General features: G+C 45.0%; 1 protein-coding gene across 1 annotated transcript in view; it reads right to left on the bottom strand.

Moving 5' to 3' along the window:
• The window catches only part of CCAR1 (cell division cycle and apoptosis regulator 1), a 53,060-nt gene extending 38,095 nt beyond the window's left edge, over window positions 1–14,965 (bottom strand). The window contains exons 1-2 of the mRNA XM_036734674.1: window positions 14,718–14,965; window positions 13,419–13,536 (exon numbers count right to left, since the gene is read on the bottom strand). Of these exons, the coding sequence (XP_036590569.1) occupies window positions 13,419–13,491 (73 nt within the window). The 5' untranslated portion in view covers window positions 13,492–13,536; window positions 14,718–14,965. The remainder of the gene's footprint in view (window positions 1–13,418; window positions 13,537–14,717) is intronic.
• Window positions 14,966–15,234: the final 269 nt, after the last annotated feature.

Below are 15,234 nucleotides of genomic sequence, written 5' to 3'. Positions count from 1 at the left end.
TCAGCTACTATGATATTGAGGTCTCATGAATCATACACATCATCTTTCCATGTAGGAATGTAAACAAAACAGTTCAACTTTAGTAAGTCCCTTATGATTTTTCTTTCTTGTTTACCTTTTCATGCTTCTCTTGATTCTTGTGTTTGAAAGTCAAATTTTCTATTCAGCTCTGGTCTTTTCACTGAGAAAGCTGGAAAGTCCTCTATTTTATTGAAAGTCAATATTTTGCCTTGGAGCATGATACTCAGTTTTGCTGGGTAGGTGATTCTAGGTTTTAGTCCTAGCTCCACTGACCTCCGGAATATCGTATTCCAAGCCCTTCGATCTCTTAATGTAGAAGCTGCCAGATCTTGGATTATTCTGATTGTGTTTCCACAATACTCAAATTGTTTCTTTCTGGCTGCTTGCAATATTTTCTCCTTGATCTGGGAGCTCTGGAATTTGGCGACAATATTCCTAGGAGATTTCTTTTTGGGATCTATTTGAGGAGGCAATTGGTGGATTCTTTCAATTTCTATTTTGCCCTGTGGCTCTAGAATATCAGGGCAGCTCTCCTTGATAACTTCTTGAAAGATGATATCTAGGCTCTTTTTTTGATCATGGCTTTCAGGTAGTCCAATAATTTTTAAATTCTCTCTCCTGGATCTATTTTCCGGGTCAGTGGTTTTTCCAAGGAGATATTTCACATTGTCTTCCATTTTTTCATTCCTTTGGTTCTGTTTTATAGTATATTGATTTCTCATAAAGTCACTAACTGCCACTTGCTCCAATCTCATTTTTAAGGTAGTATTTTCTTCAGTGGTCTTTTGGACCTCCTTTTCCATTTGGCTAATTCTGCCTTTCAAGGCATTCTTCTCCTCATTGGCTTTTTGGAGCTCTTTTGCCATTTGAGTTAGTCTATTTTTTAAGGTGTTGTTTTCTTCAGTGTATTTTTCAGTATTTTGGGGGGTCTCCTTTAGCAAGTCATTGACTTGTTTTTCATGGTTTTCTCGCACCCTTCTCATTTCTCTTCCCAATTTTTCCTCTACTTCTCTAACTTGCTTTTCCAACTCCTTTTTGAGCTCTTCCATGGCCTGGGACCAGTTCATGTTTTTCTTGGAGGCTTTTGGTGCAGGCTCTTGCACTTTGTTGACTTCTTCTGGCTGTATGTTTTGGTCTTCTTTGTCACCAAAGAAAGAATCCAAAGTGTGAGACTGAATCTGGGTGTGTTTTTGCTGCCTGGCCATATTCCCAACCAACTAACTTGACCCTTGAGTTTTTCAGCGGGGTATGACTGCTTGTAGACTAAAGAGTTCTATGTTCCACGTTTGGGGGGGATACGCCAGCTCTGCTGCACCAGCACTCCTCCTTCCCCAAGAACCCCCAACCCGGACTGGGCTTAGATCTTCAGCAGGCTGTGCACTCCTGCTCTGATCCACCACTTAATTCCTCCCACCAGGTGGGCCTGAAGCCAGAAGCAATAGCAGCTGTAGCTGCCCCACCTCCGCTGCCCCGGTGGCCTAACCTCGAACTCCTTCCACTCCTGCAGCTTTTCCCACTAACCTTCTCTGTTGTCTTTGGTGTTTGTGGGTTGACAAGTCTGGTAACTGCCGAAGCTCACTGATTCAGGAGGCTAGGGCCCGCTCTGCCTGGCTCCTGGTCTGGTTGGTCTGAGCCACTCAGGCTGGGCTCTGCTCTGCTCCGTTCCCAGTTCCCAGTTCCCAGCTCCCAGCTCCGTGTGGGATAGACCTCACCCAGAGACCATCCAGGGTGTCCTGGGCTGGAGCCCTGCTTCCCTCTGCTGTTTTGTGGGTTCTGCAGTTCTAGAATTGGTTCATAGCCATTTTTTATAGGTTTTTGGAGGGACTCGGCGGGGAGCTCACGCTAGTCCCTGCTTTCCAGCTGCCATCTTGGCTCCGCCCCCCCCACTGTGCCATTTTCTGACAGCACGTGTGCTCACATCATGTCTCTGTGTCACATTCTGCCAATTCTCACAACATGTCACACTTTTCCATTACTTTTACATCTATTGTGGTGATCTGTGATCTTTGATGTTACTATTGTATGCATTTTGGGATGCCATAAACCACATCCATGTAAGATCGCAAACTTAACCAATAAAATGTCATGTGTTCTGCCTGCTCCACCAACTAGTTGTTCTCCATCTTCCTCCCTCTCCTCAGGCCTCCCTATTCTCTGAGACACAACAATACAGAAGAATATTACAGAGAATTACTTGGCAAAGCAGTGGCAGGGTTTCAGAGGACTGACTCCAATTTTGAAAGATATTCTACTGGAGGTAGAATGCTATCAAAGAGCATCATAGAATCTTTCAGGAAAGGAAAAGTCAATCAATGAGGTAAACTTCATTGTAGTCTTAAGAAACTGCCACAGCCATCCCAGCCTTGCGTGAGTCCCACCCTGATCAACATCAAGGCAAGACCCATCACCAGCAAAAATGATTGCAATTCTCTGAAGGCTCAGATAATGGTCAGAATTTTTTAGCAAGTTATTTCTTAATTAAGCTATATAGTGTTTTTAGACACAATACTATTTTACACTTAACAGGCCAAACAATATGATGTAAACATAACTTTTATATACCTTGGGAAATCAAAACATTTGTGACTCACTTTATTATGATAGTCTGGAACCAAACCTGCAACATCTCCAAGGTACACCTATATATGTTAACATTTTTCTGAAGACCTAGAAAATACCACTCTTCCATTCAGGAACCAGAAAAGAGGTAGGGGCTGAGAAATTAAATACTTTTTAACCTAGGGCAGTTTAGATAACTTCTGGGCTTATAGGCTGAAGAAGAAAAAAGGTGGGAAGAGAACAAAGAAGTTTAAGGGAGATAACCTTGAGGGTCAAGAAGAAGGAAACTAACTTTCTTCTTCTTCCTTACCCAGACCCCCGGCCTAAGACTCAGAAGTCAAAGTGGTCACTCCTTCCCTTTCAGTATGCACCGACAGCTCTGAAGAACAATTCTGCTACAATTCCCAAATCATCTACATCACAGTAGGGTTAGCAATCTAATGACACAAGATCATCTTGTCCCATAACAACTGTTCACGCAGCAGGGACTGCAGAGCACTCTGCACATACATTCTCTCATTTGATCCTAACAACACTGTGAGGTGGGTCCTCATTTCATAGATGAGGAAACTGAGGCTGAAAGGGATTAGGTGACTTGTCTAGCATCACACAGCTAGAGTATGCAGCAGGACTTGCACAGGGCATTCCTGACTCCAGGCCCAGCTGGTGGTCTACCCACTGCACTCTCCTGCCACTCAGAGTCTTCAGTCTGCCCCCTCCCTTCATCCCAACTTCCAGGAAGCTGAAATGACTTTTCAAAAAAAAAATACAAAAAACCCCACAAGTCTTTCCATTTCCCTCCTCAGTGCCTTCCTGGTGCCTCAGGAATCAAGTCCAAACTTATTGGCCCTTTAAAGCCCTTCCCACCTAGCTCCAACCTACCCTTCCAGCTTTATTACATCTTACTATCCTTTGTCCACTTTAGCATCCAGTCACACTGGCCTTCTGGTGGGTCCCCAAACGACACCCAGTGACTGCCCCAGTGATTTTCTATCTGGCTATCTCCTCAAGCCTTCCTCGACCTCTGCCTGGTTCACTTCCAAGCTAGGCACAAGGGCCACCTTTTCCAAGAGGGTTTTTCTGATTTTCCAAGTTGCCAATGTCTTCCTTCATAAAACCTATCTAGTATTTATTTCGTATATAAGTATTTCTGTAGACATTTATGTGTGTGTGTATGTACAATCTGCACGTGCTGTCTCCTCCAAGAGAATAAGCTTCTTGAGGGCAGGTTTTTATTTGTTTTATCCCCGGTACCTACCTGGCCCAGAGAAAGCACTTAATAAAAGCTTGTTGATTATCATGAAAAATACCAACTCATCTAGCATGCTAAAGCATTTCTGCTATGAAGTACTGACCTTCCTGTTTCACCTCGAGAGGTTAAATCACCTATGGGGAGGCCTCTGTCAGGCCACTGTCTCAGGAGTGCCCCAGACACCCAGGCCTCCCTGCTTCCCTCCCACCATCTCCTGGTAAAATCTGCGGATTTAATTTGTATTTTTTGGATTCTCTCTACTCATGAAAATTCAATTTGAACTCAACCAATCTCCATCAAGTGCCACGTAGCTACGTGCTATTGTGTTTATAACAAGTTTGGAAAAGATGTGTGGTCTCTGTCCTCAGGGAGCAGGGGTAGTAACTGACATCCATACAAGAATTATGACCCAAGTACACACAGAGATGCAATATGCTCTGTACCAATTTAGGGGATCGGGGAGGTAACAAAAAAGTGGCTTTGGAATTTGAAAGACAGATGCAACAAGAGAAGGGTGGGTGAAGGAGAAAATTAGGGAACAGCATCAACTAAAATAAAAAAGCAGTAAAGGAGACTGCAGACTAAGCCTGGGCGGCCAGGTCCCCGGTATGATTAGGATGGCCAGAGGGAAGGAACCAAACATTTATTAAGCTCCTGCTCTGTGCTGGGCTTGGCTAAGCACTTTACAAATATGATCTCATTTAATTCTCGCTGCGAGCCAGTGAGGTGGGCACTATAATTATCCCCATTTTGCCGCTGAAGAAATTGAAGCAGACAAGGGGTTAAGTGGAACAGGAAAGGAAAAAGCATTTAAGCTCCTATTATGTGCCAGGCCCTGGGGCAAGCACTTCATAATCATCGTCTCATTTCATCTTCACAACAAGCCTACAAGGTAGGTGCTATTATGATCCTCACTTCACAGTTAAGGAAACTGAGGCAGATAGAGGACAAGTGACTGGCCTAGGGTCACATAGCTAGTGAGTATTTCAGGCCAATTTGAACTCGGGTCTTCCTGACTCCAAGTTCGGCACTCTATCTACTCAGCCATCTAGCTGCCTTCATCATTGATAGCGATATAACTGATGTCTGCCCCCAAAGGGTTCTTAATTTATAATCCTGTTGAAGAAGCGACAGCATGCACACCAACAATGAAGAACTAAACAACAAAGTGGCACTGAATATAAGACGGTGTGGCACAGTAGACTTGCAGTCCCAGTTGCTCTGTCATTTAAAAGCTGGGTGACTTTAGGCAGGCCACCTTCTCTTTGGAACTTGGTTCCCCAAGCATAAAATAAGGAAGCTGGGTCAGGTGATAGCTCAGGACTCTCAGCTCTCAATTCTACGATCCAGTATACACAACAGGAATTTGAAGATGGGTGAGGAAAACTTCCTGGAGGCTTTGGGCCTTGCAAGATTAGTAAAGCCTGTATGTGGAGAGATTGGGGCATTTTAGGCTGGGGAAAAGTGTATAAATAAAGTTGACTTAAAGGGGGTCAGGAATTCATTTGCTACATGCCTACACAGCGGTAAGTTTCTATGTTAAACCTTGATGGGAATATAAAGACGAGTAAGAGACCTGCCTTCAAACAGTCTATGAAAGCTAAGACTCTATGTACCTCAAGGAAGATTATGACAGGAACCACAAGAAAATTCAAATTGTTCTAAAGGCTCAGGGGGAGAATTCAGTCAATTCACTTCAAGTCACTTCACCCTTAGTAAGTACCTATTTTGTGCTGCATGGTGTGGTCTTAACCACATCTGACTAGAAAAGCCAGAGAATCAGGAGACAGGCTTTGAGCTGAACTTTGAAGGGTAGGCAGAGCTTTGATAAAAGATGGGTGGCAAGGCACCTAAGGAACAGGTACAGAAGAGGAAAAAGCACAGGGAATGTTCAATTACCAGCCAGCTGTCACTTCTGGTTAGGATGGCAATGTGCAAGGTTCTGGGCAAACCCAGTTTGCCTGAGGAAGGCCTATTAAAAATGAACACACACACACAAAGAACACCAATAAAATTTTAAAACCAAAGAGCAACTCCATCCCATAAACGGTGGCATGAGGAAATGGAAAAGAATAGAAGCAACGGCTGCTTCAGTAGTCCAGGTATTACAGGAGACAGAAGAAAGGAAACTGGGCCAAGGACAGCTTGTCTGAAGGTCTAGGGCATCAACCTAAAACCAGGCCCAACTCTGGAGTGAAGGCTCAAACCAAAGGCTACAGGTGACGCTAGCCAGGTAGATGTCTAGGGAAACCTGGCAGAAGCCATCAGATGTGAGTCAGGAAATTCTTTAAGGAGACTAGACTGAAGCCAACAGAGGATGAGTTAGAACCAGAGTCCAAATCCTGGGCTAAAGATCTCTGGTACATGACTGCCAGTATAACTTGTTTGGAAGCCCTATAACCTAGATGGAAGCTGAAGATTGGCAGCGGGTGGAGTGTGCTATCAATGTTATATTCAGCTAGACCCAGGCAAGATCCATAAAGAGCAGGGTCTGGATCCTGGCAGTTTCCCACCCACAGACTACAAGAGAACAATGCTCAAGCTACAGCAGAGGTAGAATCTAGGTTGGGTACAACACTGTCCAACTGTGGGACTTCACCCAGAGACAATACATGGGCTTACCCACCCCATCCAAAAGTACAGGAAGGGCCAGAGCCTGGCCCTGGGACAAAGTCCTAACTGAAAAACCAAGGCAGTAGCTATAAGCAAACAAACAAAAGCTGCCACTCCAGTAAAGAGATCTCAGGGGTGAAAAGAATCTCAAGGTGAAAATCACAGGAAGGCATCAACTCTGAAATAACCACAACTAAAACTTTAGAAAAAAGAACAGCTCATCCAAAAAGACTTTATGAATGGATATAAGAAACAAGCTCGAAAAAGGATATAAAGTGAAAGCCAAACACCTAGAATAGTAATAAATAGACTAGAGGAGGTGGACAACAACGACGAATGAAGCAAACAGAATTCAATGAGCCAAAAAGCCGATCATTAAGTGTTGACTGAGTGCCGGGTACTGTAACCACTAACACCCAGATAAAAGAGCCCACCCTCAAAGGAGGGAGATCACACACCCTTTGGGGACGACGGGCATTAAAGGGCATTTTGGGCACAGGGCAGGGGATGGGGAGCTGTGTGCAAGCATCAGCAAGGAGGGCTGCAGGACGTGCAAAGTGAAGTAACAGATAATCAAAGCTGGAAAGATAGGTTGGAGACAGGTGGCGAAGGGACCCGAGGGTCAAGCGGAGGAGCAGTAGGTAGGGAGGCCCTGAAACTGGCCGAGGAGAACGGCATCATTAGACTTGTGCCTAAAGAGAATCACATTGGCAGCTGCGTGGAGAGACTGAGTGAGGAGAGACTTGAAGGAAAGAAGTGCAGTTAAGAAGTGATAAGGGCCTAGAGTAGGGTGGTGGCCATGAAAGTATGAAGAAGGGGATGGATGGCAGAGATGTGATGGCAGAATTGAGATCCTGAGAACCAAATGTATGGGGGTGGGGGTGGGGAGAGGGAGAATTAGTGAGGAGTTTAGGATAACACCAAGGCTGCAAATCTGGATGATGGTGTCCGACAGAAATATGGCTGTGTGGAAGAGGGGCCAATTGGGGGTGAAGGTTTTGGACGTGCTGAGTTTGGGATGTCTACTAGGTGATGAGTCATGAGCTTAGGGGTGGGTACACAGATCTGGGAGTTATCCCTAAAGATCTAATAATTAAACTCTAGGGAGCTAATGGGATCAACAAATCAGCTGGTGTAGAGAGAGACTAGTAGAGGGCCAAGGACAGAGTCTTAAGGAACAACCACAATCAGGCAGCAAGTGCTAAACGAATAGAATAGAAAGGAAAGTGAGCAGAAAAAGGGAGAGCATTGTCAAGACAAGCTAGAGAAGAGGCAGTATCTAAGTGGCTGGTCAACAGTGTCAAATGCTGCAGAGGTCAAGGATGAGGATTGAGAAAAGGCAACAGACTGATAAAAAATCACTGGTAATTTTGGAGAGAGTAGTTTCAGTTGAGTGATGAGGTCTGAAGCCAACTGCAAAGAGGTGAGATGTGAATGAAAGGAGAGGAAGTAGAGAAACTGATTACAGAAAGCTTTCTCAAGGAGTTTCACATAAGAGAGCCGAGACAGAAGATGGAAACTAGCAGAGATGGTAGAATCAAATGAATTTTTAAAAATACACAGGAGGGACAGCTAGGTGGCACAGTGGATAGAGCATGGGCCCTGGAGTCAGGAGGACCTGAATTCGAATCTGGCCTCAGAAACTTGCCATCTACTAGCTATGTGACCCTCAGCAGGTCACTTAACCCCGATTACCTGGAAACCCCGCCCCACCCCCCAAAAGACATAGGAGACATTGTTGGATTTGCAGCCAATAGGGAGGGAGAGAGTATAAAGGGAGGGATTGAAAATTAGAGAGACAATCTATTAGAGAAGATGGAATAGGATGATGGGCATTTGTAGAAGCATCTGCCTTGACAAGAATGGCCACATCTTTATGTGAGATGGGAGTGAGGGAGGAGATATCGGGAAAGATATATGAATTATATAAGATGAAGAAGAAAGAAGAGAGAACTCCTGGTGAATGACCTGAAGAGGAAGTCGAGAAAATCCTTTTTTTTTTTTTAAAAGGAATTTGGCTATGAAAAGGAGGACAGAGATAGGATAAGAGCTTCAGAAGCAGTGACATCTACTCTGGGTGGGGGGAGTGAGAATGCATTATTCATTCATATAAAGATGACTACTAAAGCCACAAAAATAGTTATCTTGCCAAGGGAGAAATACAAAGAAAGGTGTTTGGAACAAAGTCTTCCTTTCACTAGCTCCCTTTTCCTCAAAGGAAATGTCTGAAGTCAAAGAAAACTTAGAATAGTACAGCAATGTACAATGAGAAGGTCAACCTGTCTTATATATGATGTAAGTGTGTACTGGAGAGAGTCACAATGGACACAGAGGATGGAGACAGGATATGGAAGTCATGGAATTCAGGCAGAAGAGCTTGGACTTTACACAGTAAACATGAGAAAGCCAGTAAAGGCTCTTACACAGGCACAAATGATGAAAGTTTTGGAGGACAGTCAGCAGCACTATCATTTAGAGAGGGGCTAGATTAAAAAAAAAAGGGGGAAACTACCTAGGAAACACAATAATAAGTATGAGGTGATGAAGGTAAAGCTAAGGGCACAAACAGCAGCAGGTCCAGAAAAGACCTTGGTCACCCAGCTACATACAATCAGTGTTGAGAAAGGATTCACACTCAGCTCTTTGACGCCAAGTCCAAAACTATTTTCACAGACTACACTTTCCCAAGGAGTGAGGCAGAGATGTTTCAGATAAAAGGCAAAACCTGGTAACAGACTAAATGTAAAGGACAGAAGAAAAAGGAAGAGACAAAAACAACTTTAAAATTATGTTCAAACCCAATCCAACCTTAAGATGATGCCTGGCCTCAGAACAATCCAACCGTCATTCCCGTGCTGGTGGTGTGACTAGAGGCAAGTCACTTAACCTCCCCCAGGGCTACTTACAGCCACTCTCTAAGACTCTTATGCTATAGAGAAGGTGCACAAGTGGACAGAGTTTTTCATGAAGTCCCAGGTCCAGACCTTATCCGACCAATCTCACCAAAGATAGTACGAAACGGGGGCCTTAATCTCATCATTCAACTGAACCTGCTCTCTCCAAAGGCACAAATGGCCTCTTAATTGGCAAATCATTTTCTGGATCCTCATCCTTCTTGGCTTTTCTGTAGCCTTTAAAACTGACCAACACCCTCTTCTCCTTGAAGCTTTCTTCTCTCTAGCTTTTCAGGACACCATTCTCTCCTGCTTCCCCTACCTTCTTCAGTCTCTTTTGCCGGATACACATCCAGGTCAAGCCTGCTAACCACGAGTGTCCCACAGGACAGGATTCTGTCCTGGGCTCTCTCCTCTTCTACTTCACTTGATGATCTCCTAAGCTCCCATGGATTCAATGATGATCTCTATGCTGATTCTCCAATCCTAAACTCCAGTATCAAATCTTCAAGGGCCTACTGGATGCCATAAACAACCCAAACGCAAATGTCCAAAACCAAACTCATTATTTTCCCCCCAAACTCTTTCCCTCTTCTATCTTTACTATTTACTACTGTTAAGGGCACCACAGTTCTCTCATTCCCCCAGGCCTTAACCCTAGGTGCCATCCCAACACTTCAATCTCACCCCTACCCCTCCATTTTCCAATTAAATATCAAATCTTGTTGTTTGTCCAGTCATCCCAACTCTCGTATAGATCCCCTCTTCTCTGACACAGCCACCACCCTGGTGTAGGCCCACATCAAAGTACAGTAGCTTTATGGCTGGTCTCCCTTCCTTAAGCTTTTCCTCCCTCCAATCCACCCTCCAGTCAGCTGGAAAATTCATCTTAAAATGCATATCCCCCTCCCCCACATTCAATCAGCTCCAGCAGCTCCCCATCGCTTCCAGGATCAAATATATAATCATCTGTTTGGCATTCAAAGCCCTTCATCACCAGTCCCCACTTTCTACCTCTTCAGTCTTCCTATACTTTCCTGCCCTTCACATACTCTGTGATCCAGTGAATGGAGGCCTCCTGATTGCTCCCTGAACAGGACTCGCCACCTGCTGTCCTCTATGTTGGTCATGTTCTTCTTCCTCATCTCTACTTCCAAGGTTTTCTGGCTTCCTTTAAGTCCCACCTTCTACAGAAAGCCTTTCCCTTTCCCTCATTAATCTCAGCACCTTCCCTCTGAGATCCCACCGGATTTTAACCCCATATATACTTTGTACATAGATATCTGTATGCTGACTCCCCCATTAGACTGTGAGTTCCCTGAGTAAAGGGGCTCATGCCCTCCCCCCACTTTGTATCCCTGCCACAGTTCCTGGCACATTTGAAGTGCCACCAGACCAACAAATGAAAGGCATGTGAATGAGAAAAATATTCCAAACAAAGAAATCAAGTTGATGAAGTATCCATGTATTTACTAAAACATTTGGGATATATTCTAAAATATTCATTAGGATATACAATTAGTTATGCAATTTTTATATTGCCACCAGCAAATAATTTATTAACTTAAATAATAAAAAAGAAAAAAGAAAATGCCAATCTTGTTGGAAAATTTAGTTAGCAAAACAGGCAAACCAAACAGTTTTATTGATCACTACACATGACCTTATTTACCAAGGCACATTAAAACATATACATGGATAAAAACAAGTACAAGAAGAAAAAAGAAAAAAATTTCATTCAAGTTGAAGATATTCCGTAAGGTGCATTTTTGTGGTTTGAACATTAAATCTGTCTTCTGCCACAAAATACGAGTGACAACCCAGTGTGTGCCTAAAGCATTTGTCATGGTGCTTCAATAGAGTTTTTTTCTCCCTGACAAACTACAAACACTATATTACAACACAAAGTTTCCTTGATTATAACCCTTCTTATAGAATAGGTATTTGAAACTTCGACCTGAAAATACAAGAAGGTGGGTGACATATAGTGAGTTTTCTCTCTCAGACCAAAGGTGAAAGATAAGTCTTGTCAGTGTTTCATTTAAAATCTACCTAAAAATGAAATCAATTTGACTCTATATCAATCCCCGAGAGGTAGTGATGTCAAAAAGAGGACTTTAAAGAAAGGCTATATGAGGACAATTTTTAAAAAAGCTACCAAGAATGCTGTCCCCTGAAATTAAAGAATGTTTCACATAAACTGACATTAAACAACTCTATATGAAAATTTGTTGTTGTGTTTTTTAGGTTGAAAGCTGTGGCTAAATCATAATTAACAAAGCAACAAACATTTCTGATGACTTTTTAGGTATTGAATATTTCTGGTTAATAACACACTCGAAGAAAGCTTTAAGAAAATTATTAATAGATTAATGCACAATGCTGTGCATAAGCATGCATATTACTAGCATATATCCCATTAACATTTGGAATCCCAACTGCCCTGAAGCCCAGAATGCAGCTGTTAGAGCTGCGCTCAAAGGTGGCTGGTTGTGTTTGACAAGTTCATAAATCAAAGTTTCTCCTTCTCCCACCTTTAACAGAGTAATGCCATTTCTCATTCGGAGGGGAGTGTAATTAATTCAAGTCATTAAAAAACAACATGACAATGTTAAGTGGTATACCTGTCATATTAAGGTTCTTTGTTAAGAGTATATAAATACACCAGGTTTAAGGAGTTACTTGAACGTAGCTGTGTACAGAAAAAGTAGAACATTATACTGTTATCAAAGAACAGTTCAGGGCACATAGCAGATGCTTAATATACTCTAGTGAAACTGAAGAGAAGCCCAAGAAAAGCCATTTTTCTTACTGTAAATTAATATTTATGAAAATTACTTGAGCCAGAATGAAAAATATAATAGTGTTAACTGGTGCCAAAGGCTAGTATCTGTATGAAATAGTTATTCACTATTCATTTGCTACAAACCTCTTCTAAAGTTCACTGAAGAGAAACACTCAATTTAAAGTTTTCCACTTTTTACAGAAAACACTTACGATGATCTTCAAGATAATGAACTCTAGATGCTTATTACATTCTAATTTTAAGACAGCTCAAGGAAAAGATAATTGCTGAGACTAGAGCCTGACTCATGCTCAGTCTCTTTGGAGCTAACCTAAAATTAGGTTTTTGATATATTCTATCAAGTACAATTTAACAAAAACAGATTTGAGGCTAGCAATGGAGTCAGAAATGGAACTTTTCAAATAGGGCAACCTGAAAATCTGCCAAAGGCTCAGGTACTGAGAAAGAAGAATAGGACAGCTCCTTTTCTGATGCCTTACAGGAAAGTTCTTAACCTATCATCCAGTTCTCTAATATAATCTAGTACCGAATGTGCTGTTAGTCCATGATCTCCAACTGAAAAATGCCAAAATGATCTCTCAGAACTTGATATAAAGAGAAACAGTGAAAGACTGGAGATCTCACTGAAAGGCAAAGAATTGTTCCTACACGAAGGGAAGAAGAATGATATTGAAATGCAAGTGTATAAATTCAAAAAGGGTTATGAACTTTCATTTGTTTCATAAAGATTTATCTTGTTCCTGACCACAATTTTATGTTTACGTCAGTAAGTAATTAAGATTAAGGTCTAAACTGTTAAGGTCTTACATAGGGCAAAATCTTTTTCCCACTAAATTTATGTAGAACTCAAAGCCATGATCACTCTGAAAAAAATATAAAGCCTAAATGAGCAAGTCATTCTTACATATCTGCTTTTAAAGATCATTTGCATACACTAGCATCTTTTAATGCCAGACCGAGTGACAGTTAAATGCTACATCTACCCTAAAATGATCTACAAAGACATACGAATTCACTCACACATATTTTAGAGAATGAGAGTTGGTCACTTACTAGCTTAGAGCTGTCGTCAAAGTCACATTCTAACAAATTAACTTTCAGCATTTTAAACATTCTGAAAAGGTCTGGCTAGACTCTTAAGCTGTATCTGCTTATATATTTTTGAAGGCAATTTGCCACTTAGGTGTAACAAAGTCGTGGACAGCCTCTTTGTATAACTGAAATAACAGCATGACCCCTAAAATGTGCAAAGAGAGAGGGTTTGTGGGCTGACCTGGCTGTGAAACTGCAGTGGCAGTAAACTGAGTAGCCCATGGTGGATTCTTCTGTCCTCCAAACTGAGCCATGGCGTAAGACAAAACCTCTGGCTGGTTTTCTTCTACAGCAGTGATCTATTAAGAAAAAAAAAATTAAACCCTGTTTTAAATTTCCATCAATCTATCAATTTACTGATGGAGAAAGGAACAATCATTTCCCAAGTTGGGGGGGGTGCGGGGCGGGGAAGAGAGTCATGGGCAACTTGGGAGATCTGTGGAGCTCGACAATTTGGAAGAGACTTCCAACGGCAAGTAAAATAAAAATACAGTATCTGTTATCAAGTAGAACACAAGAATCTTGGGATGGAGCACAAGAGGATATCTTGCCTGAGGAATTCCCTCCACCAAGTAGGGCTTGGAGAATTTAGGGTTGACACGAGGGCACCCAGAGGTTGCCCCGGGTCACAAAACTACTGAGTATCGAAGATGAGATTTGAACCTAGGTTTCCCGACTCCCAAGTTCTGAATAAACAAGATAACGCCCTCCCCACCCCCACCAAACATGAGACGAAGCCCACCCGGCCAATGAGCAAAGTGGGCACGAAAGCCCCGACGGTCTCCCCCGCAAGCAGGGAGGGCTCCGGTTCTCCGAGAGGGGCATTTCACCCTGAGACAGCTCGGTGTCCGCTCCGGCCAACACCGGGACCCACAGCCCGGGGGGCGGGAGGGACCCAAAGGCCCCCCAGTTACCCTGGCTCGGGCGCTGCTGCCCCGGACACAGGGATGGCCGCGGGGCAGTGTCTCCTCACCCCCGACCCCCAAGTTCAAGGCGGGGGCTGGGCCCGAGGACACCGGCGGCCGCCCCCGAGGCGCGGGCCCCCCGCCCGGGCCAGGGTCCGAGCCACGGCGCCCTCGGGCCCCGCGCGGGCGGAGGGGCCTCCGGGATCTCCAAGCGCCGCCCCGGTCGGCCGGCTCTGCCCACGAGGGCCGGTGGGGGAGGGGAGCGGAGGTCAGCGGCCTCGGCCGGCCGGCCCCGGGATCGCCCCCGCCCGCCCCTGAGCCCCGGGCCCGAGGCCCCGGAGCAGCCCCCCGCCCCGAGGCCCGCGGGGAGGCCCGAGAGAGGCCGGGCCTGCGCCCGCCGCCCGGCACAAAAGGGGCCGCCTCCCTCCCGCCATCGCGCCCCGGACAGCGGCCGGGCCCTGCGGGCGCTCGAAGACTACCGGGCCGCGGCCTCCCTCCTGCCCCCGAGGCGCCCCGGGCCCTGGCCCGGCCCCGCGGAGCCCGCCGGTCCCCGACCCCCCCGACCGGACGTTCACCTGAGCCGGGTCGCCGCCAGAGCTGAAGCCATTTCAAACCCGTCAGGCGCCTGCGCATGCGCCGACTCTCTCTCCTCGCCCAGGCCCCGCCCTGCCCACCGAGGACGCACCGTGTTTACGTTCGGGCGGGCGCGCTCCCGTAGGCCCCTTGTCACGCTTCGACGCGGGGACCCACACCGCACCGACGCGAGAGCGCGTCCGGAGCCGCTGTCGGAGGTGGGAGCAAAACAATGGGCCTGGCGACGCTTGCGCGTGCGCACTACGGGCTCTCTCCGAGGCGGAGGAGTTGGCTTAGGGAGGTCCGAGCGCGTCACGTGACGGGGCGCTCGCTTCCGCCATCTTCTTTTGAAGGTGTCTCCTCGACCTGTCGGCTGGTTGAAGCCGTGAGGGCTACCATGGAGCGATGGCCCGAACCAGCTCCAAGAGTCTCTATATCGAGTCTCATCATGTACGTCCTCCCAGGGAACGCACATGTCACACGCCAAACACGTGAACACGCCAAGTCATTTCTCCCCTC

Source organism: Trichosurus vulpecula, chromosome 8 (genome assembly GCF_011100635.1).
Source record: "Trichosurus vulpecula isolate mTriVul1 chromosome 8, mTriVul1.pri, whole genome shotgun sequence".
Lineage (NCBI taxonomy): Eukaryota > Metazoa > Chordata > Mammalia > Diprotodontia > Phalangeridae > Trichosurus > Trichosurus vulpecula.
This window is presented reverse-complemented; position numbering and strand designations above follow the sequence as displayed.